General features: G+C 56.9%; 1 protein-coding gene across 1 annotated transcript in view; it reads left to right on the top strand.

Annotated features, from left to right (window-relative positions):
* SLC35F3 (solute carrier family 35 member F3) overlaps nt 1-23,086 on the top strand; it is a 76,669-nt gene that overhangs the window by 950 nt on the left and 52,633 nt on the right. Inside the window, exon 2 of the mRNA XM_045196659.2 lies at nt 14,777-15,092. Coding sequence (XP_045052594.2) covers nt 14,777-15,092 — 316 coding nt within the window. The remainder of the gene's footprint in view (nt 1-14,776; nt 15,093-23,086) is intronic.

The following is a 23,086-nucleotide window of genomic DNA, read 5'->3' as shown; positions in this document are numbered from 1 at the left end:
CTGCCTAGAGAGCCAGCCTTACTCAGACACAGCCTGAGTGGGAGGGACCTCGCTTTCCCATGTGGGGGAGGGGGAAGCAGAGAGAGACCCCTCTCAGCCCCTAACCCTCCCCCCAGGAGGCAGTGGAATGGTCAGGTCTCCCAGGGCTGCCGAGGCAGCCAGGTGAAGGCTGGGAAGGGCCAGTCCCAGAGCGGTGGGGAGAGGACGTTGGAGCCCCCAGGTCCAGGCCCTCACCTGCCCTGAGCTAGGAGCCCAGTTCAGGCCCCGAGTGCAGGGTGGCCCCGGGGCTCCTGCCTGCCCGGGGGCTGTGGCCTGGAATCAGGACCCCTGCTTGATGTCTTCCGAGGACCCTCTTTCCCCATGTGAGTTCTCACTTGTACCTCAAGACCAAGGACCAGTGGGGCCAGACAGAAGCCCCCAGGACAGATGGGTGCCCCTGCCCACAGAGGCCTGCCTATAGCCATCCTGGTGCTGTGTCCCCATCCCTACAGGTGGCAACTATGAGGCCCAGCAGGTGGACTGACCTTGGCTAGTGGGTGGGGAAGCCCAATTGGAATCCTGGGCTGGCCGATCCCCAACCCATGCTTTCAGAACATCATTTTGCACTAACTTGAGACTACTTACCTATTTGTTATCATTTTGTATCTTTAGGAAATTCATTTTTTTCCTTCATCTAGCTGTCCCCTCCCCTCCCCCACCCCAGCCTTAGGTAAGACTCAGTATCCGTTGTCTACGGCGCCTGGATTTGGTGCACCTGTTGCCTCTGCTGGAAGGAGGGGGCATTCCCAAGCTTCACTGGGGACTTTGCCCAGGTGTGCCTGTGAGCTGGGGAGAGGAAGGGTCAGCCCTCATTTCCTTAGGGGAGCTGGAAGGTTTGTTCACTCATGGGGTCCTCGGGGAAGTTCCCCCACCCCTGCCCCTACCCCCACCCCACCATTTAAGTAAGGCAGGTGGGATCTCCTCTCCAGCTTGGGCAGGATGAGCTGAGCTGCACTGCCCCGGACAGAGGTGGGGAGGCCTCCCAGGCTGGGCCCCGTGACCTCAGATGGCTGCAGGGGGCAGTGAGTGGCAGGCCAGGAAGGGTCGGGGGGCCCCTTCCCCACTCCCTCGGGCTGTTGCCAGCTGAGCTTTAGCCCCTGTTCACCCCAGCGGCCTTGTTAGCAAACCATGGGCTTGACTTTTTAACCCGCTGTGGCGGGCGCATAAGTATCTGTGGGTGACGGAAAGTGGATTAAACTGAGCGTGGGACAGGTCAGGGCTCTAGACGGCCCTCTTTCCAGGGGCCGTTGGACTTGCAGGAACTCTGGCCTCGGTTTCCTGAACCACAAAGTGGAAGTAAACACCCTACCTCTGCAGCCTCAAAATGAGGGGGGTAGGCGGCAGTGCCTAGCAGGTGCCCAGCACACAGTAGGTGCTTCCGACCTGCCAGGCAGTCCTCCAGTCGCAGGCTGTCTCACACCTTCAGTACCTTCTTCCTGCCCTCAAAGAGTAGGTGTGTGGGTGGGGAAAAAATACAATAAAGGTTAAATTTTTTAAAAAGGAGTAGGTGTGTGGGGACAGTATCTAGAAGCATCTGCCAAGTTCTGTGACACTAGAAAGCCCTTTCCATGGAAGACACCTGTCTGTCCCTCCGCAAAGGACAGGCCAGGGCCTTGGACGCCTGCACTCCAAGGCCGGGGCTGACGGGCAGCTCTGTGCCTCTGCCTGGCGTTTCTCCTGGTTGTCTCTGTTGAATGTGACTTTGGGTCTATTTTTTGAAAGCATCCGCATCCTGTGTGCTTATTTGGAAGTGTTGAATCACTTTTTTGTCTTGGATGCACAGGGCACGGTGGTCCCCGTGCTGTGGCTGTTTCCGTGTGGCTGGCAGACAGGACAGCCCCAGGACGCAGCCAGTGAGGACAATGAGTTAGCATGCGGAGCGTGTCTTCCAGGGGGAGTCACCAGCCTGCAGGACATATAAAACCCAACCAGAAAATGCCATGCCCGGTGGGACTCAAACTCAGGAAGGCGGGGCAAGATGACGTTGTTTGCCTGACAAACACTTCATTCTGCTGAAGAAGTTTCAGTCTAGCGGGGAAAGAGACGACATGCAGACAGCTAAGTTACCTAGTGCCAGGTGGCAAGTTCAGGTTCAGAGCTAAGAACCAAGGGGCGCAGGGCCCTGATACTGAGCAGCCCAGGGGCTCTCCAGGCAGAGGCCAGGCACCTGGAGTAAGGAGCCACGTCAGCCCCAGAGGGGGGCTCTGTCTGGGGTGGAGGGGCGGAGGCTGTGTGCGGCCAGGCCAGGCAGCGCCCACCCTGGGGAGACAGCATCTGGGCCTCTGATGGGGCTTGAGGGTCTATCGGAGTGCGGTTTCTAGGTGGCGTCTGGCCTGTCCGACAGCGCCTCTTGTTTTCCCATCCTTCCTGGCTTCCCCATCAAGCGCAGATGCTGAGTATTGATCGGTGACACGTCCTCGTAGAGTGGGATTCACTGGGGCTGTCTGTAGTACACGTTCAGTAGAGGGACATTCGCTGGGGACAGGCAGCTGAGAGCAGTGTAATAACCACCCCACGGGGCCGGCAGCGTGCAGTGCTGTGGAAAGGGGGGCTGTGGGGCCGATGGGCTGCGTGTGGTGCCCATACCTCCAGCCGAGCCAAGTAACCTTGACTGATGACTGGAGCTCTCCGGGAATCAGTTCTGTCCTGTGGAAACCGGGGTGACGATACGACCCTCTTAGCAAGGGGAACAATGGCTGTTGCTAAGGAGCCCACCATATTGCAGGCATTTGCTTGGGGAGGTGGCTCTATTATCTCTATTCCTCCTAGAGGAAGGGCGAGCACGTTGTCCCAATTTACAGATGGGGACACTGAGGCCCAGAGAAGTCGCTGACACAACAACAAGCAGCTAGAAAGCCGGGGAACCCAGTGTCACATCCGTGTCTGCCTGACTCCAAACCATCGTGGAACCTTGGCATGGCCGCGTCCCACTTAAGTAGCAGTGACAGGGACCCCCGCTCACGGCGCCCTGCGAGGGCTCAGGAGGTGTTGACCCCTAAGCTCCTACCACAGCACGACCCGGGTGACTGCCGGGGCTCGCTGCTGTGGGGACACTTCTTGGGTCTCTGCTCCGGGACAGGCAGCCTGCCTCAGCTGTCTCCAGGGTCGGTGTGGCTACTCCGTCTGCATTAATGGGATGAGACTGTCCTCCAGGGAGGGCAGGGGAGGTTACTGTGGGTGGCCCCAGCCCCATGGGCCCTGTCTGAGAGGTGTCTTAAGAAGAACAGTGCCAAAGAGTTCCCATGCCCCCCAATATTTCCCAGGTTGGCTTGCCCTGGGCCCGAAAGCTCAGTGACAACAGTCGTTCATGTATCGATCAAATATGTTACCGGGTACGTGTGGGAGAATCAGCTGGCTGTCCCCGAGGGTGCTGGCTGGGAGTTCAGTATAGTCCTCGACCCGTCAGAGCTTCCAAACAAGCAAGAGATGTCGCCAATGCACAGAATCGTGGGTACACGTGCAAGTGCAACTGTTTAAAATTCCGCAAGGGGTATAAAATACGCGGTGTGTGTCAGCAGAGGGCGGGAGAGCCCACTTTGGCTGGGACGCAGAGGCCACTAGCGGCCCTCTGCCACCGTTACCCCTTGCTTCGCCAAAATGACATGCTGTCAAGGCACGCTCTTTTCTGCTGAGTATGGATGTGGCCTCGGGTCCTTCCTGTCACCCACCTCCGGGTGGTGACAACACAGTGGTGCTGACCTCCCTGGGGGCAGCCTCAGGGGGCCACGGTGCAGGAGGCTCCCAGCAGTCACAGGTGGGCGGTGGGGACACAGTGTTCCTGGCACAGGTAGCTCCATGGACGAAGGTGCAGCGTTAGGAAAGAGGTCACCTGGCGGGGACCTGCAAGGGTCTTAAGAAGTAGGGGGAGGGCAGGGCTGAGGCCAAGGCTGACCTCGGGCTGATGCTGGGGCCGCAGGAGAGTGGATTGAAACAGTCAGGAAGGGGAGCCATTGAAGAGGAGAAAGACGCTGTGCAAGCCTACGACCACCTTACAGAGCCGTGGTTCAGGATGGGCCATTAAACAGATTTCGTCCGTCACAGTGAGTGTTGTTACTAAAGGAACTAAGATGGAGTCAGAAATGCCGAAGTGTGTCTAGCACACGCAGTGAGAATCAAGGCCGAGCCCTGGCCAGTGTGGCTCCGTTGGTTGAGGCTGCAGGTTCGATCCCCGGTCGGGGTATGTGTGGGAGGCAACCCATCGATAGCGATGTTTCTCTCGCACATAGTGTTTCTCGCTCTCTCTTAAATCAACAAACGTATCTTAGGTGAGGATTAAAGAAAAAGAGTCGGGGTTGACCTGTGACACTCATGTCAGAGGTGTGCATGCGTGCACACTCAGGGAAGGCAACAGTGGAAAAAGTTTGACAAACTGCAGGAGGGTGTCCGTGGAGACAGGGAGCCATGGTGGGAGGTGACTGCAGTCCCCGAACTTGAGCTGATGGTCAGGATCGTGTGGTGACATTTGCTTCACACTTGTCACGCACCCTCGACTTGCATTGCGTAGTTCTGTCCTCGGATGCCCCTGTGCACCCCTGTGTGTGGTGGAGCTGTGCCCACCGTACAGGGGAGGGACCAGAGTCCAGGGCCATAGGTACGTCGCCCTGCGAGGCCACTGCTGCCTGGCCCGCCTGTGCCCTACCCCCTGCACCTTCCACTCGAGGATAAGGACAGGGCCGAGGGGGAGTGGCAGGCCGTGCTGGCAGAGTGTAGGTAGGAGGGCAGGAGAGGGGGCCAGGAAGACACCCTGAAGACTGAGTCTGAACGTCTGAATGCAGCAGTGGGGGTGCATTCAAGGGGCAGATGGGAAGTCAGTCTGGAGGGGGGAGTGTGAGGTGGGTGGGGCCTTCAGGGGAGGCAGGTAGCAGGTGAGGAGGTGGGAGAAGGCATGGTGAAGGCTGGGAGACAAGTCAGGTGGGAGAGAGGTGACTCTGGGGATGATGCTGAGCCCTGATGGCCGCGTGCACAGGGAGAGCGAAAGGCAGAGGAGAAGGCTGAACGTTCGAAGCAGCAAGGAAACCACAGGAAGGATCCCAGAACGAGGCAGTGGGAGGGGGGAGCAGATACAGCAGGTGCGGGGGGTGGGGTGTAGCAACAGTTGTAAGTGGGGGCTGGTCTGCACACCAGATTGCAAGGGCAGGTGGTGGCAAGGGAGGAGGAAAGCCGGTCAGGAGCGTGGTCCAGGTGTTCAGTGGAGGGAGGGGCAGGAGGCTTACGGTGTCTTTAGCGGGAAGGGCAGAGGTCTTTCGAGAGCCAGGTGTTACTGTAAACGGGGGCTGGAGGCTGGTTCCAGGACAGGTCTAAGGTGTCCCCAAGAGGAGGGTGATGATACAGCATTGTCCTGGAGGAGGCAGAGGGAACAGGCGGAAAGAGAGGGGAAAGGCCTGGAAAAGGAGGGACCGGGAGACGTCAGAGACCGGGGAGTGTGGAGGTGCAGTGGGCGCCCTGACTCTGGTCGTCTTCGTGAGGTCAGACGTGGGGCTGTTCGCAGGCATGACGGATGGGACTGAGGGCTGGCAGAGGCAGCGGGGGGTTCAGAAGAGCCAGGAGAGATGCGATTCATAAAAGCCTTTTTGGCGAGCATTGCGTTTCCACTGGTTCAGACATCGTGTGACTTGGGATGCGTGCCAGGGAAGAACACTGCTGGAGGGTCAGGACAGGCATGTCACTCCCGCTCCCCACCAGCTAATTGTCAGCCGGGCGTGTACGCTCGCCTCCGGGAGTCCAGTCTTCTCTCTACTGAAAACAAAGGGGATTGGCATAGGTCTTGCCCTGGCTGGGTGGCTCGGCTGGTTGGAACATCGCCCCATAAACCAAAAGGTTGTGGGTTCGATTCCCGGTCAGCACATGCGAGAGGCAACCGATTGATCTCACATTGATGTTTCTCTCCCTCCTTTCCCCTCTTTCTAAAATCAGTGGGCGTGTCCTCAGGTTAGGATTGAAAAAAAGAATAGGCCTGGCCTTGGCCCTGCCAGCAGGAGCATGTGACCAGTCTGTTAGGTTGCTTGCTCGTTAACGGAGATCGGCTTCTCTGCAGAGCTCCGAGGGAGTGAAACCCGGGGCAAAGAAGAAATGTGGCCTGTGTGTGTCTGTGTGTGCATACTTGTGTGTGTGTGCATGTGTGCTTTTCTGTGTGTGCACGCATTTGTGCGTGCACATACGCTTTACATGTGTGCCTGTGTGCATATGTGTGTGTGACTGTGCCCGTGTGTCTTGTGAGTGCCTGTGTGTGTGTTATTGTGTGTGCACGCCTGTGTGCATGCATGTGTGGCTGTGTGCTAGTGTGTGCCTGTGCATGTGTGTGCCTGTGTGTCCAGGCGGAAGCACACGCTTTCCAGGCGGTCTTTGGCATTAGAGCAGGGGGGAACACCAGCCACATGAGTGCTTGCTCCATGAATCTTTAGCAGCAGGAGCCACTGGACTTGACAGAGGACCCCTAGGGCTGGGGCAGTGCAAAAAGAGGCACAGAAAGACCCAGAGAGCATGCTCCTTCCACGCCTTGCCTGGGGCAGCCCCGGCGTTTTCTCAGAAAAGCCTCACTGACTGGATTGGGCTCAGCCATGTCGCCCTCAGTGGGCGCAGGAGGCTTGGCCCCGGGTGGGTGATGAAGCCGAGGAGGACAGTTCGAACCTCAAGGCAGACCCCCCGCCTCCATCCCTGACCGAGCAAGCTTAGTCCTGCCTCAGACGCGCGACTCTGCCGAGCACTGGAGGCATGTTCCAGAAACCAGTGTCTTGTTCTTCATAACCCATGCCATCAGTTAAAACACTGCTCTGTGCTCCAGCTCCCGCCAGGGGGAAGGCACCAGCCCGCCCCCTCCCCGCAGAGCCCAGACTGCCCGGAGGGGCGGCCTGCACCTGGTCAGCCCTCCTGTAAAAGCTCCGCTCCCCCGGAGTGCTGACCGCCGAACTCTGGCCCACGTGGAAGTTGGAGGAGCCTCCCTCGGACAGGGGGAAACATCAGAAAAGAGGAGAGCGTGTGTTTATCTGTGCTTGTGCGTGGGTCGTGAGCCAAGGTGAGTGCCTGCTGTGTACAGAGGCCTCCTGTGGATGGGAGATTCCAGAAAGCTGCAGGATCCCACATGCAGGGAGGGCCCGGATGAAAACCGATTGCTCAGGCTCCAACGTTTCCCGACCTGGCACGGAAACAGGGGCCTAGCCCCCAGCAGGGCACAAACAGCGTTGTCTCACGCTCACCCGCATCCAGTCATTCCCTCGCAAGTCACGTTCGCCTGAGGCCACAAGCATTCCAGGCTTGTCTTAAACCCACTGCAGGCCGCTGTTATTTGGACGCTTGGCCATTGTTCTGCAGCCCCTAAGGAGCTGCGGGGTGGGAGCAAGTGCCAGCCCAGGAGTCTGTTTGCTGAGATGGTGGTGGAAGCGGGGAAGTGGCCCAGGTCTCGGCCTGATTCAGCCCAGCTCTGAGGCTGCTGAGGGCATAGCTTCAGGGAGTCTAGAGAAGCCGCCCCCCACCCCACTCCACCCCAGAGCGGCACCCGGGCCTGCGTCCACAGCAGGGGAGTAACTGTGGTTTCTACGAACAACTCCGTGGCGGCCTTGTCATCTGCTGTCTCCACCCACCGCCCGGGCACCACTCACAGCAAAGGCTTCAGGCCTGCGAGGTGGCACCTGTGCTCCCAGCCTCGGCCTCCAGCATGATTCCTCCTCCTCAGAGGCTGTCAGACACCCTCTGTCCTGGCGCGGCCACCACCTGCTGCACAGTGGCAGCCCTGGGCCCGCGCCACTCACCTTCCCAAGCACAGCACCGTCTCCACCGTCACACCCTGGGGGAGTCTCAGCCACGATGACAAAGAACCACAGACGGGTGACTTAAACAAGACATTTATTTTCTCACAGATCTAGAGGCTGCAAGCTCACAATCAAGGTGCCAGCAATCTGGTTTCTGGTGAGGGTTCTCCTGCCGGCTCATTGATGGCCACCCGCTCACAGGTCCTCACAGGCCCTTCCTCCCTGTGCCAACGGAGAGAGCCAGTGAGCGTGCTCCCTGCCCGCCGCCTCTTCTCCCCAGGCCAGCAAGCCTCTCAGATCGGGCCCCACCCTTATGGCCTCATTGACCCAATTACTTCCTTAGGGGCTCCATCTCCAAATGCAGCCACACTGGGGGGTGGGGCTTCAACGTATGAATATGGTGGGGGGAGGGGAACAAAACACTCAGTCCATGACATTGCAGTGTGGCAAGTCCCAGCCAGAGTCCTCCCCCCACATTCAGGCTCCCCCAAATTTAGAAATGGGCCTGTGCTCTGGAAACCTGAAGTCCCCCTCAGTGATGGGCAGCTCCAACCCGGGCTCCAACCCCTACTCAGAGGGGAGGATGGGGACGCTGTCCATCCCTGCCGCCCCTGTGGAGCCCACCATGCCTGCGGTGCATCTCAGCCGCTTGCCGCCCCGTGACCTGGATGGGACACCTCTCCGGGCTTCAGCTGTCTGGTCTGAGAAACAGGGACAGTCACACCATCCGCCAGCATCATCACAGGTGAAAAACGATACCTAAGACCTCTGAGCAGAGAGCGCTACATAGATACCAGGTGTTTCGCCGTCGCTTGTCCCTCTGCTTCCTGTGCCCTCGCCTCGTCCCGAACTCAGGGTCAGCATCCAGTGTCGACCGTCTGTGGATTTCGGTCTGTCCCCGGGACCAGTGCTAGTCAGGAATGTGACTGGGGCCTCGGCCACGTGTGAAGAGCGGGAGGATTTTCTGACCCCAAGCCCCGGAATCCCAACAGGCGGCCTGGCCCGTGCAGGGAGGGGTCATGGGCCGGGGTATGTGAAATGGGGGGTGCCATGGGACACCCGGGGGCTGCGGCGGCCTTTGTCATGTGACAGCCTCGTCCCTTTCCTCCAAACCACTGCGTCAAAAAATCACACACGAATTTCCTGAGCAAGTATTTAATGAGCAGATGAGGTAAACAAAACCCAAACTGCATTTTTGGGAGATGACTTACACTTGCAATGGCCAAGTGTAAACACAAGCTTTCTCCCCAGCCCCTCCTTTTACAAAAGCTGTGGGGCGGGGGGGGGGCCATCCTAAACCGACGTCAGTGCGCGTCAGTGGTCAGTAAGTGGAGAGTCGTCCACCTGGCCTGCTTCCCCCACCCCTGGAAAAGGGGGAGGTCCCTGAAAAGGGGGAGGTCCCTGAAAAGGGGGAGGTCCCAGAAAAGGGGACAGTTCTAGCTCCCAGAGCAGCTCCCAGCAGCGTCCTGATTGGATGCAGTTGGAGGCACTGAGGCCACTGTCACGTGCACTGGGCAAGCCCTTCCATGCGAGGCTGTGTCTGCCTGTGCCCACAGTGGGTGCCAACAAATGTGTGACAGATGAGCGGCCTAAACCCTGAACATGTCCACCCAAGAGAAATGAGAACATGTGAGTCACACAAGGCCCTGTGTGTGAGTGTTCACAGGGGCATTATTCCCAGTAGCCAAAACAAAACCACGCACATGTCCATCAGCAGACGGATGGGTGAGCACAGTGCAGAACGTCTGCCCGGTGGAATACTACGCAGCTGTGAAGAGGGGTGGCCTGCTGACACTGGCTGTGACATGGGCGAACCCCAAAGACACTGGGATAAGTGAGAGGGCGGATGCAAAGGCCTACGTGTTTTATGAAATATCCAGAATGGCCAGATCTGTAGGGAGAGAACGCAGATTTGTGGCGGCCTGAAGCTAGGGGTAGAAACACGGAAGGATTGTGAATTAGCACAAAGACTGATCGTGAGGTGATGGAAATGTTCAAAGACTGGACAGTGGTGATGGCTTCACAATGCTGTAAATTTACTAAAAATCATGAAGTAGACTTCTCCTTAAACAAGTGAATGTTATGTTTATGAAAATCAGCCTCAAAAAGAGCTATAAAAATAACTGTACACATCCCATTGATGGAGATGTCATTGGGAGGGGCCTCTCCATTCTCAGTGCAATGCTAGCTCCTTTGCTTTCGGGAGGGTGGGACGCGCCAGCCCGAGAGTGGCCTTTGACCCCAACTCCAGGCCCCCCTTCCTCTGAGATGTGACTCAGGCACGCTCTCAGCGCAGACCTCCCAGACAGTTTCATAGAGTCGCCAAGGGTCCACTTCTTCTCGGGCAACCTCAAAAAAGCAGCATTTGTGTTCTCCGGAAAGTCTGAAAGAGCCGTGTTATGGGAACTTTGAAAGTACATGATTTTTCAATTTTTCTTGTTTTCTCATATAATTGACTTTCACAGAATAAACATAACAAGCACCCAATTCATCATTTTCTCGGGGGAAACAGGGGCTGGCTCATGAGATGAAGGACGTGCCTTGGCCCCGAGGGACTTGGCAGCCACACCAACCGCCAGCTCACCAGTCGTGACCTGGAGGCTCCGTCTCCTGAGCCTGCGGGTTCCCCTTCTGCTTGACTGAGGAGCGTGAACACTTTTAAATCCCTGGCAGGAGACAGGTATCGCGTGCGGCTTTGCAGGTGGGGGCACTGAAACTGCCTGACTCAGTGATGGCTCAGAATGCAAGCTTGTGCCCAGGTGCGGTCACATCCCATCGTGCCATGGAGTGTGCGCTGGGCCCGGGAGGATGCTCTTCCTACACATGTGCGTGCACACACACCATCTCCAAAACACTCCATGGAAGCAACTCAGGCCACCGCGCAGGGGAGAGCCCGCCGGTCCCCCACGTTTCTCAGTGGTTAAGTGGCATAACCAGAGCCTTCAGAGGCGACAGCAGAAGGGAGACGCTTGACTCCACAACCACAGCACCTGTTGGCACAGCCGGGGTTCCATCCAGTCTGCGTCGCTCCCAGAACCGCTGGCTAAATGCTGGGTTGGAGTGGAACATACAAATACTGGGATTGTGAGTGGGGAAGGTATTGGGACTGAGGGGGACAGACAGCACTTCTCCTCGTGTGAGGGTGGCCAAAGGGGCTGGGGCAGGAAGCGGGTGAGGCTCACGCAGCATCCACTGCTGTCATAAAGGTGGGGCACTCATCAAACTGGAATCGCTGGGCTTGCGATTTAGGAGGGGAGGGAAGGGAAACCAGCATGTCCCGCACGTGGAGATTTGAGAGGCTTTCGAGAAAGGAAACTGGCCCCTCAAAAGTCATTCTCTCTACATCTGAGTGCAAATTGGACAGCTAGCTCATTGCCAATGACCCTGAGGATGGTGCACATTGCGGGGGTGCTTTTGCAGCATTTCACATAGCGGGGAACAAACGTGTCTGCTCACCAAATTCATTGCCACTCTGCACGGATTCTTTAGTTTTCGACGTCTGTTTGTCATGGATAGTGGGGCGTGTGCTTCCTAAATACAGTAAGGTTGGCATCTGAACTTGCTCTAGTCCCTTCGGCCAACCTGGCTGAATATCCGACCTGTTTCATGGGGGGAGCAGAGCCAGACGGGGCGTCACAGTGGATACGGGGTCTCAGCGTCTCCCTCACTGCCCCTGCAGGCCCAGGCCTCACTCTGCCTTCTCTGCCTGTCTCCCTATTATCGCCACAGCCCACGCCGGTGACACCGTCCTCGGAATTTCTACGACAGTCCAGACCTGTCCGTTTTGCATGTAGTGGTCTGCAGTCCTTTCACAGGGCCGTTGGCGATTCCCAGACTGACTGCAGCTTCCTGAAGAACATAGTCCGTTTTATATTTATTGACTGGCCGCCCAACTCTCGGCAATGGGCACACGCTTCCCGGTGACTTCCTAGCCAACCGAAACGCCGAGGGTGCGGCGACTGTGTGCAGCCCCACGGGAATGACAAAGTCCTTGCTGTTGTGCCGGAGGATGAGTGAATGCTGGATGAAAACAGGGCGTGATCTATGTGGGGGGGGGGGCGCAGGCACAAAAGATGGGAGAAATGCAGCACGGTACCAACAGCAATATCTCAGGGCACAAGATTACTAGAGATTGTTTTTATTTATGCTATTCAGTATTTTGGAGAATATTTGTAAAGAATAGGCTTAGCCCTGGCTGGTGTGGCTCAGAGGATGAGTGCCAGACCACAAATCAAAGGGTCACCATTTCAACTTCCAGTCTACGGCACATGCCTGGGCTGTGGGCCAGGTCCCCAGTAGGGGGCGCATGAGAGGCAACCACACATTGATGTTTCTCTCCCTCTCTTTATCTCTCTTCCCCTCTCTCTAAAAGCGAATAAAATCTTTTTAAAAAGGAATCTTTTTAGCTTGCATGAGGTAGATCTAGTTTGACAGAAGTGTTGGGAATGAGTAAGGTAATGCAATTGATAAATGGTTGTTATTCTGAGAGGCCGTGAAATAGATGGTTCTCTATGAATTAGGGTTTGGGTGTCTCTGCTTCTTTATGGGTTCATCCCAGCGTCTCCCAGTGTGCGCTCTGAGGGACGCCCGTCCCACCACGGGTGTCACATTTGAACAGCAGGGAAGCACCCACTCTGTAGCTGCTTTCGGAAAGTCACAAGGCCCATTAGCCCTGAGTGTTCCTGCAGCCAAGGAACCTGTCTCTGCCGTAGCTGGTGTTTCCCAGACTTTTCTGATCACAGAATTCTTTTTCTCGTAATGCCTGGTAACTGCATGACACTTGGGGAATACCATTCTATCTTATTTTTAAATGATAGTGTAGGTTTTAGTTTCAAATGTCTTCATTTCGCTTCGGTGTTATCACTCGTCCCCTGGGTAAATGATCCAGACAGGGTAGAGGTCAGACAATAGTGTGTTCAATCCAGATCTATGGGAGCCTTTTAACAAGCCAGTGCTACATGATTTGGTGGTTTTCTCTTCCATCGTAACAGCGACGCAGCATCAGCCATCACTACTTCCTTAAGTTGTCAAACTTTGTTTCCCGTGACGAAGAACCAAGTGTGAAAACGTGATGTGCACCGGAATTCCCTCAGCCTCGTCCAGAGTCCAGTCTCAGTGGGATGCCAGGACTGTGAAGCCACACTTGACTTCCACACGGGCTTTTTATCTCCAAAGCTACCTCTCCGGCATGACTTTTTGGCAGGGATGTGGTAGTCGAGAAACCTCCTAACCCTCAAGGCTGCTTAGAAATGACCCGAATGAAAGGTCACAGAGGATGACCCCAAAAGTCGGGTCTCCAGCGTATAAACTGAAACTGAATTTGCCCTAAGTTTCGGGGATTCTGTCAGCAGTTGAAACGCCCTGGTGGCTGCCTGCCTTTGTCCTCCTCTGCTTCTCCCTGCCCTGCAGCCCGTGACACAGACAGACAGACAGACAGCGTGCTGGAAGCCCAGAGAGTGGTTAAGCATTGGGTTCTCCCCTGGGAGAACTTTCTGACTAGGACCTACACATACATGAAAAATAACAGGGAGAGGGAGGTTAAATATTAGCGAAGGTGATGAAGCACAATGTAGAGGGCGTCGTGAAGGACACTATCTCTCCGTGACTGGCCTCTAGCTAAAACGGGTCACCCAGGGCTGGCAGTTAATGATGACCTTCGCCAACACCTGCACAGCAGAGGACTCGAATCAGGATTTTGCCCCGTAGAATGATTATGTGCCAGGAAGCATGATATGCAAAACTTCGTTTAACGTGATTAAAGCTACTTAAAGAATTATTAAGTTTAAACAAAATACATAGAGTGCGTGTGACCCAGCATACTTTGTGCCCCCCTCCTGCACCCCTACAGTGGGCCGGCCTCTGAACGCTGTGTGCCCCTGGTGCGGGGTGCCGGGCCAAGAGGGAAAGGCAAGTTCCCACCTCCTGCAATGTGCATGTGTCCGTGGCTCCACCTTGTGCAGGCTGCAGCTCTGGGCCACTTTCCACCTGACTCACATCCACACAATGGTGAATGAAAACCAAACAGTGGAAAAGAACACCCTTGCCACCTTCTCGTGGTCTGTGGGAGCAGTGCCGCCCAGCCTGGTTTGCAGAAGTCACACGCGCTGGAGCGAGGCCTTCCACAGCACCAGCCGCCCGAGGCTGTGGTTTTTAAGTGGGACTGGAGGCCATGGGCAGGAAGCCAGTCAGACCAAATACAGAGATAAGAGGGAAAAGTCCATTTCTGCCATACATGCAAAATAAGATGAGAATCTTGGCGTCAGTGCCTTTAAGTGACAGACAGGGTGTGGCTTCTGTCCAGCCCTGGGAGCTTTAAGAGGTGAAGGCCTGGGGCTCCCTCAGGTAGGAATCCTGGACCTGGGCGCTGCCCTGGGCCCAGGAGCACAGCAGCTCAGGCAGCAGACACAGACTGCAGGGCACTATTTCCATGATTTTCTTGTGTCCTGGGGAAGTGTTTCCCAAGGCTTGAAATGCAGATTCTGGCTCTGGGGATCTGAGGTTAGGCCTGAGATCAAGCATTTCCAACACGCCGTGGAGGGTGGGGGGAGGATAAGAAAGCCAAAGAAAATCTCTTCAATTTAAGGTTTTTTAAAGATTTTATTTATTTATTTTTAGAGAGGGGAAGGGAGGGAGAGAGAGGGAGAGAAACATCAATGTGTGGTTGCCTCTCACACGCCCCCTACTGGGGACCTGGCCTGAAACCCAGGTATGTGCCCTGACTGGGAATCGAACCTACAATTCTTGGTTCACAGGCCAGTGCTCAGTCTGCTGAGGCACACCAGCCAGGGCTCTTCTATTTAAGTTTTATTTCAGGAAGCTCCCCATCTTCTCTCCGGGGTAGCTGGCCATGACCAAAGCAGTGGGTGGGTGCCCTGGTCTCTAAGTTTTGTTTCAAGGAGCCACCTCCCACCCCCTCCCCAGGGCAGCGGATTACACCTTCTGGGCACAGGGAAGGTGTGGAGCCCGCTAACCTGACCACCCTCTCTCCACAGGGGAGGAGCGCCCCCGGGACGGCCCGGGCCCCACGGAGGCAGCGGCGGGGGCGGAGGCCGGGCGGGCGAGCCGCCGCTGCTGCAGGTGCTCGGGGCCGCGACTCCGCAAGCTGACCTGGGGCCTGGCGGTGGTGGTATGCGTGTGCGCCTCCTGGGCCGGCTCCACGCAGCTCGCCAAGCAGACCTTCCGCACGTTCGACGCACCCTTCACCCTGACCTGGTTCGCCACCACCTGGAACTGCTTGTTCTTCCTGTTGTACTATGCAGGCCACGTGTGCAAGGCCACGGAGAGGCAGTCGGTGCAGCAGCGGTACAGGTAGGCCTCCCGGGGGTTCCCTGGGCTGCGCTGCTCTCCCAGGGCCGATGCTCCTGGTGCGGGCACTGGGACAGGCCAAGGGGACAGTGCTGACAAGTCACAGCATCACCTGATGTCTTAGTGGGATGGGATCCAGGATCCGAATTCTCTCTCCCACTGGCAGGAGCAGGAACACCTGCTCCTCCGCCCTCGATCCTGGGAGCTCCTTTATATGCAACAGGAGGCGGCATCCTCCAGAACGGCCTCAGGCAGGTCCCAGGAAAAGGTGGAAGCAGGGAGCTCAGTGGCCCCATTACCCTCCTCAGGCTGGGGATCGGTGGAGCTAGGTGACTGGGCTGCTTCCTGCACTCAGCTTCCCTCAGGCATTCTCTGCAAGGACCTGATTTCCTGTCCCCCTCCAACGCGAGACGCCTCCCCTTTGCGGGTGTGGCTGCACGGATTGAGTGCCTGGCCGAGTGGCTATGAAAACCAAAGCAGCATCTCGACTTGGCCAACTTCACTTTCTCAAGTGGAGTCCACTGGTTTGGTGTCCCTTTCAAAAGGAGACTGGAAACTTGGCCCCAGCCCTTCACCTTCCCAGCCCTTCTCCGGAGTCACGCTGTTGGTGTGAGACCAGGCTCCTCACCGGGGCCTGTCATTCGGGCTCATGGTGGCCCAAAGTGGAGGCCCTCCCTGGGTAACAGCTTCCTGCCCCCCACCCCCAATCAGAGGTACTGAGAAGAAAAACAAAACAGGGAAGAATGCTGGTCGAGGTGATCAGTCAGGCCCTGGAAACTCACTTCTCATCAGTCCCAGTGTGGGAAAACATTTGAAAGTTAAAGGCTCTCCACCCCTGCCCCACCGCCCTCCCCCCACTTTGCCACCACCCCCCAAACATGCACCCTCCACTGTTGCTTGTCCCATCTCCCGTCTTCTTCAGACTGAACTGTGCTCCGAAGTCACCCTCGGAAGTCACAGGATAACTAAGCGCATCGCTGGGTCCCAGGAGCGGGGAGGTCTGGGAAGGGAGGTCTGTACCCAGCTATGAATCTCCCTGGGAATCCACCACCACACACTGTGTGGCATCGGACGTCTTTGACGTGAGGAGGGAATCTGGACCGGCCCCTTTGGGAGGCTGGGTTGCAAATCGGAGCTCTGCTTCTAGAGCAAGGGCTGTCAGGCAGCTCGGCTGAGTCACAGGCCAGCCTCACATGTTCCCTTAGTGCAAAAGGACTCGGAGTGACTTCCGGAGACAAGGCATGCAGGAGCCTGGAACTGGTACCAGAACTGGAACCCAGGCCTAGGCAGGCTCGGTGTTGACTTAACCAGAAATTGCTAAAGACACGCTTACCGCACCTCCCCTGGACAGCCGCCAAACGCAGACTGAAACGATCTGTGTAGAACCTTCCACAGGGCCCAGATAGGGCTCCTCAGGCAAGAGAACGCTAAGGGCCTGCTCTTAGTCCCAGAGCAAAGCAGGGAGTCGGTAAACAGCGCATTTAACAGTGACGTAGCCCTGAATGGCTTTAATCTAATCAAGAGTTTCGCCTTTCTCTGCACGGACTAGGATGCTAGCTGCTGCTGCTGCCCGGGGCTCACAGACAGCGCACGGGCCAGTTCTCGAGGGAGATTTACGGGGGGGGGGGGGGGAGCAAATGGTCTTGCCCAGCCCCCTGCAAACCTGCTGGCTGCCAGAGAGCCTCCCCAACGGGCAGTGCCGGTGGCTGTCCTACACATGTGTCCTAAACATGACCGTCGCTCCTGTAGGACAAGACAGCACTGCTGGCCACTCGGGGCCAGCCCAGACCACTGGCCGAAATAATGCAGAAGGAGCCACACTCAGTGCTGTGTAAGGTCGAGATCGGGGGAAAAATGAAACGTCCTGGAGGCTGATTGGTTAAACTTAGAACGGTATCAATTCCTGATTTTAGCGCATGTGTGTGCTGAAAGTATCCTGTAAAAAGTAGCTGCTAGGGGAAGAATCAAGACAGGCTGGCGGTGACTCCCCATCAGCTGGAGAACAGCCGAAGGCAGGCAGGGGTCGTCATCATCATTGTAACTTGATTATCAAAGCCAATTAAGACCTTGCCTGGTTTCTGTAATAGAGCTTAGCTCCGCCTCTTTAAAACACTCTTGTGGTGGGAAGCAGTGTGAGAGCCCCTAGCTGAGCAGAGCTGCTAGTCCGCCAGCCCTTTGTTGGGGGTGTTAGGTGAGTCGTGCCCCCCACTGGAGGGTGAAGGGAGATTCCCTCTCAAAAAAGGGAGAGAGAAGTTCCCACGTCGCAGGCTTGGGAAGTCACGGCTCTGTCCGTGATCAAATTGAGGGTTCTTTAAACAGATGGTAGGATTCCCAGACAGCAAGAAAAATTAAATCACATCTTTCATTTTTGCACCGTGTCAAAATTAAGGCCAGAGCGGGGAAGATCTGGAGTCAGCCAAGGAGATGTGCCTCCGGCTAAAAGTGCTCCGGCAGGGAGCAGGGTGGGGAGTGGGGGGACGAAGGTGGAGACCTTCCTCACAGAGAGGAACGCAGGGCAGACACACCTGCCTTCCCTGTGGTCCTCGGGGAGCAACCAGATGGACGCTTCTTCTCTCCGTGCCCTCCCCGCCCAGGCGACTTCCCAGCGGGAGCTGGAACGTCAGCCTGCGCAGAAAGGGGAAAGCACGTGTGTGCTGCCTACCAGCACAGAGCCCCTGGCACTGCACCCCTGTGGGTCGCCTGGACCTTGGTGAAGGGCCCACACTGATTTTGTACATCTGCGTGGCTCCAAGATTCTTTTTTAAAGAGCTCCCAGGGTGCAGGCGCCACTGGCCCTTGAGCTGCGTTTTGGCTGTGAAGGCCCTAGAGCTGTTGAGTCTTGGCTGCAGGTTTTAAAATGCTGATGATGTGACCAGATGTGACCGTACCGGGAAGAAGTGACAAGTGACTTGCTGGGGACCCTGAGGTTGTTTGAGCCCTGGTCCTCTGCCACATGTGAGGGAGGGGAGTCTGGGCACCTCTGATGCTCGTGTGTAAGTGGAAGGTGAGGGTTGTGCACTGCCTTGCACGAAAGGTTCTTGTGTGATCGGATGAGACACCACATACACACGTGCCCTATAAACCGTGAAATGCCGTAAAGACGGGAGGAACCGCCACCGTGTTGTGACCTCCTCTGTGGGGACATCGAAGGACGTACCCGTGCCTGGGTCATCCGCCGCCCCGTGGTGGGTCTTGAAGGAGCACTGACCCCCCACAGTATGAACATGGGGCCCTGAGTGCGGACAGGGCCTCCGAGCACCGCCTTCTCAGTCACCGGGCGCTGCGGTGGAAATCGGAGTGTGAACGTGAAAGCCTAGCCCAGCTGTCCTGGGTGTTCAGCCTTACGCCGTGGTCACCCCACTGAGCACCCAGAACATCCTGGGGAAACGCAAGCTCCTCCCTTCCCCCAGATGATCGACACCCCACCCCCACCTTCCCTGTCCTGGCGACAGCTGGCCCCGGGGATGCCCTGAGGAAGCGCCTGTGCCTGGGACCAGGGAGGGCTCTGGCCACAGGGATGCATGTGGGTGTCGTGGACACTACAGATGTGACCTGAAGGGGCTCGGTTCCCAGGAGTCTCCTGCACAGCCGGGTCCCAGGGGGAGGCACTAGGAAGGGGCTGTGCAGAGCAGGACAGGTGAAACCACAGACAGCCTCTGACCTGGGGCAGGAAGAACAGCTGCTCAGGTCCAGGAGGCAGAAAGCAGACCCCGCAGGTCAGGGCACTTGCCCTGCCTGAGGTCTTCCAGAAACTTCTGCCAGTGGTGACCCCTTTTCATAAGCAAATGCTGGACCTTCTGCTGTCGTGCAGCTGCCAAAAAACGTGAGCGCATCAGTGGGGACGGGAGTTCTCCTCTGCCTCCTGTGCCAGTGTCAGCCTCCCAAACGCCAGGCAGTTAGCTCTGCTCAGGGAAACGCTGAGAAGCGTCTGAACCCAGAAGGGAGGAGGGCGGTCTGGATGACTCCCAGCGTAACTCCTCCCAGGCCCTGTGTGCGCGCACCCGTGCGTGTGTGCGCGCACCCGTGCGTGTGCGCCTGCGCAGACTTACCTGGAACTGTAGGGCCTCCTGCAGCCGTGGCGTTCGAAGTCTAAGGAGCAGAGCGGGGCGATCGCACTCTGGGGGTTTGTTCTTTCTGGAGATGTTATTGGGCCCTTTTCTGGGCGGGGCCCAGGGGACCCAATTAGAGTGGTTCCTGTCCCTAGGCGCGTGCCCAGCAGGGGTGTCATGGAGCCACAGGAGGTCAGGGCTGTGCAGGGTTGGGGAGGGCCTGGGTGCATGGTCCCAGCGCAGGGTGGGAAGGTCTCAGGGGAAATGGCTTTGGAGCAGTCCCTCCAGAGACGAGCATTCGGTCCTCTGGGTGCTGCGTCCTGGGCAAGCAGAGTGGCATAACACAGAGGGTGGCTCCCCAGAGGCTGTGACTCATGCAGGGGGCTGGGGTGAGGGGGACAGGGAAGACCGGGCAGTTAGACGAGAGCAGCCCCTGTGAGCCTCACGCCTGCAGAGAGGCCTGACCCCTGGCGTGGTAGTCCTGTCAAAGGTCTGGGCAGAGCAGGACAGCCACTGGCCCTCAGACACGCCACCGCGCTGCCTCTCTGGAGGCCAGAAAGAGAGAGCGGGCGCTAAGGGCGTGCGGGCGGGCGGCAGGCTGGCTCTCCCAGCTCGGTGCCGGGACAGGCCCACCAGGCCCTTGGATGGAAGGGGAAGTCAGACTGAGGCTGGGAAGGGCCCGGGTGCAGGACTGCACGCGGCCGGGCCTTCGTTCACCAAGCAGCCGCAGACGTTCGGAGTAGTAGAGGGCTGACCGAATTGTGGCCGCGTTCGTAGGGTGGACTCCGAGCACTTCCCGAAACGGGCTGCAGAGTGTGTCCCCTTCACGACAGAGGCGCAGTGGGTCTCGGGGTTTTCGCTCCTGTTACCATTGTCGTCATTGGTGTCATAGTTGTCATTGTTGTCATTGTCGTCGTTGTCGTCGTAGCCATTCTAGTCGACATTTGTTGTTGTTGTTGTCATTGTCATTCTCGTTGTTTGTTGTCATCATCGTTGTCGTTGCCACCATTGTCAGTTGTCGTTGTCATTGACATCGTCATTGTTGTCACTGTTGTCATCACTGTCATCGCCATTGTTATCATCATTGTTGTCATTGTCATCATCATTTTCTTCATTGTCATTGTCATTGTTATCATTGTCGTTCTCGTCGTTGTTGTCATTGTCATTGTCATCATCGTTGTCATCATTCTCATTATCATTGTCATGGTCATCATTCTCATGGTCATTGGTGTTTGTTGTCATTGTCGTTGCCATTGTCATCGTTGTTGTTTGTTGTCATCATGGTCGTCATTGTCATTGTCGTCCTGGTTGTCATCGTGCAGGGGCAGGGCACCTCGTCCCTGAGCAGTGCGTAGCGAGGACTCTGGCGGGAAACCCTGGAGAGTTACAGAGCCAGGCCGGGCTTTGAGTCGTGGCCCCTCCCTCGGCCGCAGCAAATTCTTGTGTTGGCGAGAAGCCTTTCCGCTGCCATTTTCTTGCCGGACTCGGGCATTCTGAAACGAGGCGGGGCCAGTGCTTCCACAAGTGTGGTCAGGTGTCTCTTGGGTCTGTGGGGAACGCCGAGGCATCGCCGAGGCAGCTCTAGTCAGCACCGCCGCTGCTGTGTGGCCTGGCCTTTCTGACCCTGAGCCCCGACACCCTCTGACCTGCCGCTCCATCCTTAGTTCTTCACGGGCCGGCCGCTCGGCGGGAAGCGAGGAGGCAGGATGCTCGGTCCAGGAGGGTGGGCATATTCGTTGACTCCGCAGAGTCGGCCAGGGTTGTCCAAGGGTTGGGCACTGTCCTAGGTGCCGGGGACACAGCTGTGACCCACACAAGTGGAAGTCCCTGCCTTTGTGGGGCCACAGAGAAAGAGGAGGCTGGACTGGGGATGGGAGTGGGGGTGGGGGGCAGTGGGGAGGCTCTGAGGTCAGGCTGGGGCCTCTGTCTGTCTGAAGGGGCTGTGGTTGCCCCCGCAACCCCCTGCCCCATCCACATACAGACACCTGAGTTAGGCCTCCTTACTTGTTAAACAGTGACTTTCAAGGCCAAGTCTGTCCGAACAAAAGGGATTGTTGTGCCGAATGCCAGCAGGGACAGGACAGGGCCTGGGTGTCGGTGTGAACCCGCCGCAGCAGGGCTGGCCGGAGGGGACAGCGTGCATGCAGTCCTGAGTCTGGGGGGGAGAGAGGTAAACTTAGGTCTGGAAGAATACAGATACAGGGGCGGAGGAGGTGGGGGGGAGAACGTCTGAGGCAGGTGCAGAGCCCGTAAGGAAGGCGCATCTGCTGCCTTTGGATGGGTTGTGGGCACCGGCTGCAAAGCTCCTGCACAAGCAGGATGCGGCGGCGTCTGGCGGTCAGCTGTCACTGTAGGTAATATTGGAAACAGCCACCTGGGAGTTAATTCATAGTGCCCACGTGCGCTCAGGAATGGGAGCAGTCTTTGGTCGGCTTCGGCCCACAGCTGTCAGCTGGTGAACCCCCGCCTCTTCCCGCCACCCTCCCACCGCTGTAGCTTCATTAGGACCGTTCTGGACTTTTCTCTCGCCCCTCAGTGACTCATCATGGTTTACTCCAGCAAGCCTGCATCCCGACAGTGACGGCCAACTCTGACCGCTCCCGGGGGGGGGGGGGGGGGGGGGGGAGGGGCACTGGGAGGCCACGTTCCCAGCATGCTCCTACCCTTGAGATGCTCACAACCCAGAGGGTGGAGCCACCCTGGGACCCCAGGAGGCAGGAGCCCGGCGGCAAGGAAGCCTAACCAGCTCGGCCTCAGCAGGACCCAGCTGCCCGGCCCAACCACCAGCTCAGAAGCAACATGTCCTGTGCTCAGTGTGGCTCTCCACCTTCACCTGCGCCCTGCTGGAACTGGCGTATGGAAAACCGGACGGACTTTTTGGCCAACCCAATATTACATTCCTCATAAGCTTTCCTCAGCGAGGGAATTGGAAGCCTATGGGAAAGGCGCTCACCGGAAATTGTTACCCCTGGGTTTTAAAGCAAAATCAAACTAAATCCTCCTATGTAGACAGCACCTATGCTGAATGCTTCACAGAGTCGCCCAGACACATTTGATCTAGTTCAGGCGAGAGCCAGAGCGGCCTGGGCCACGCGGCCAGGCACCCTCGGGCCAGTCCCCCCCACTCCTCTACCTACACCACTCAGAAGGTCCGGGGCTGCATGGGTTGGGGATCAGCACCGAACATCCTTGGGAAACTCCAGATGCGGTTTCTAGCCGAGGCCAGCGTAGCCTAAGAGAGACCCCAGCTCTCGGTGGGTCCCCTGAGTCTGGGAACCGGTGGCCTTGGCTCCGGGAAGCTGTCAGTCACTGGAAGTGCCTGTTGGCTTGGTGGCCACGCCCCGTTCCGTCCAGCTGATTTGTCACAAAAGGCAAAAATCAGACCAGCCGGAATATACTGCCTTTTCTGATGCTTGTGCAAATCCTATCCTGGTACTTTCTGGACCTTTTTAAATAGAATTATCGTAATTACATTTGCCTGTCTGGCTGTTTTCTACTTTAAGTGGAGCAAAAACAAAATGAGTTATGTATTTAATGTAACATTTAGGGGTACATTGGGATCCTTTCTCACATCTAAGTGCCTCACTTTATGGCACGTTTAATGAGTTACTCTCAATCACACACATATCATTAATTTATAACAAAATAAATTAAAAGCACTGGAAGCTACAGCTCCCCTGCCGCTGGAGCACGTCATTAGCATCATTTTATGGCGTTGTTTTGCTACATGTCTCTCTCGAGTTGGGGGAGGCTGGGGATTTGTTCAGAGAAAGGTTTTAAGTGCTCCACCAACAGAATGGGGACGGGCTCGTTAATATTTTTATTATGAATTGCTGTTGGGGGGGTGGTTTTGGTAATGCGTTTTGGTTATTTTTAAGCATCTGGTTTTATGAAAGTCAGGTGAGCGCTGGTGTGTTTAAGCCCAGCGCAGAGAGGCGCTTGTTTCTG

The sequence above is a fragment of the Desmodus rotundus genome, chromosome 10, assembly GCF_022682495.2.
Source record: "Desmodus rotundus isolate HL8 chromosome 10, HLdesRot8A.1, whole genome shotgun sequence".
NCBI lineage: Eukaryota > Metazoa > Chordata > Mammalia > Chiroptera > Phyllostomidae > Desmodus > Desmodus rotundus.
The sequence above is the reverse complement of the archived record's forward strand: the minus strand, read 5'-3'. Positions and strand labels throughout refer to the sequence as shown.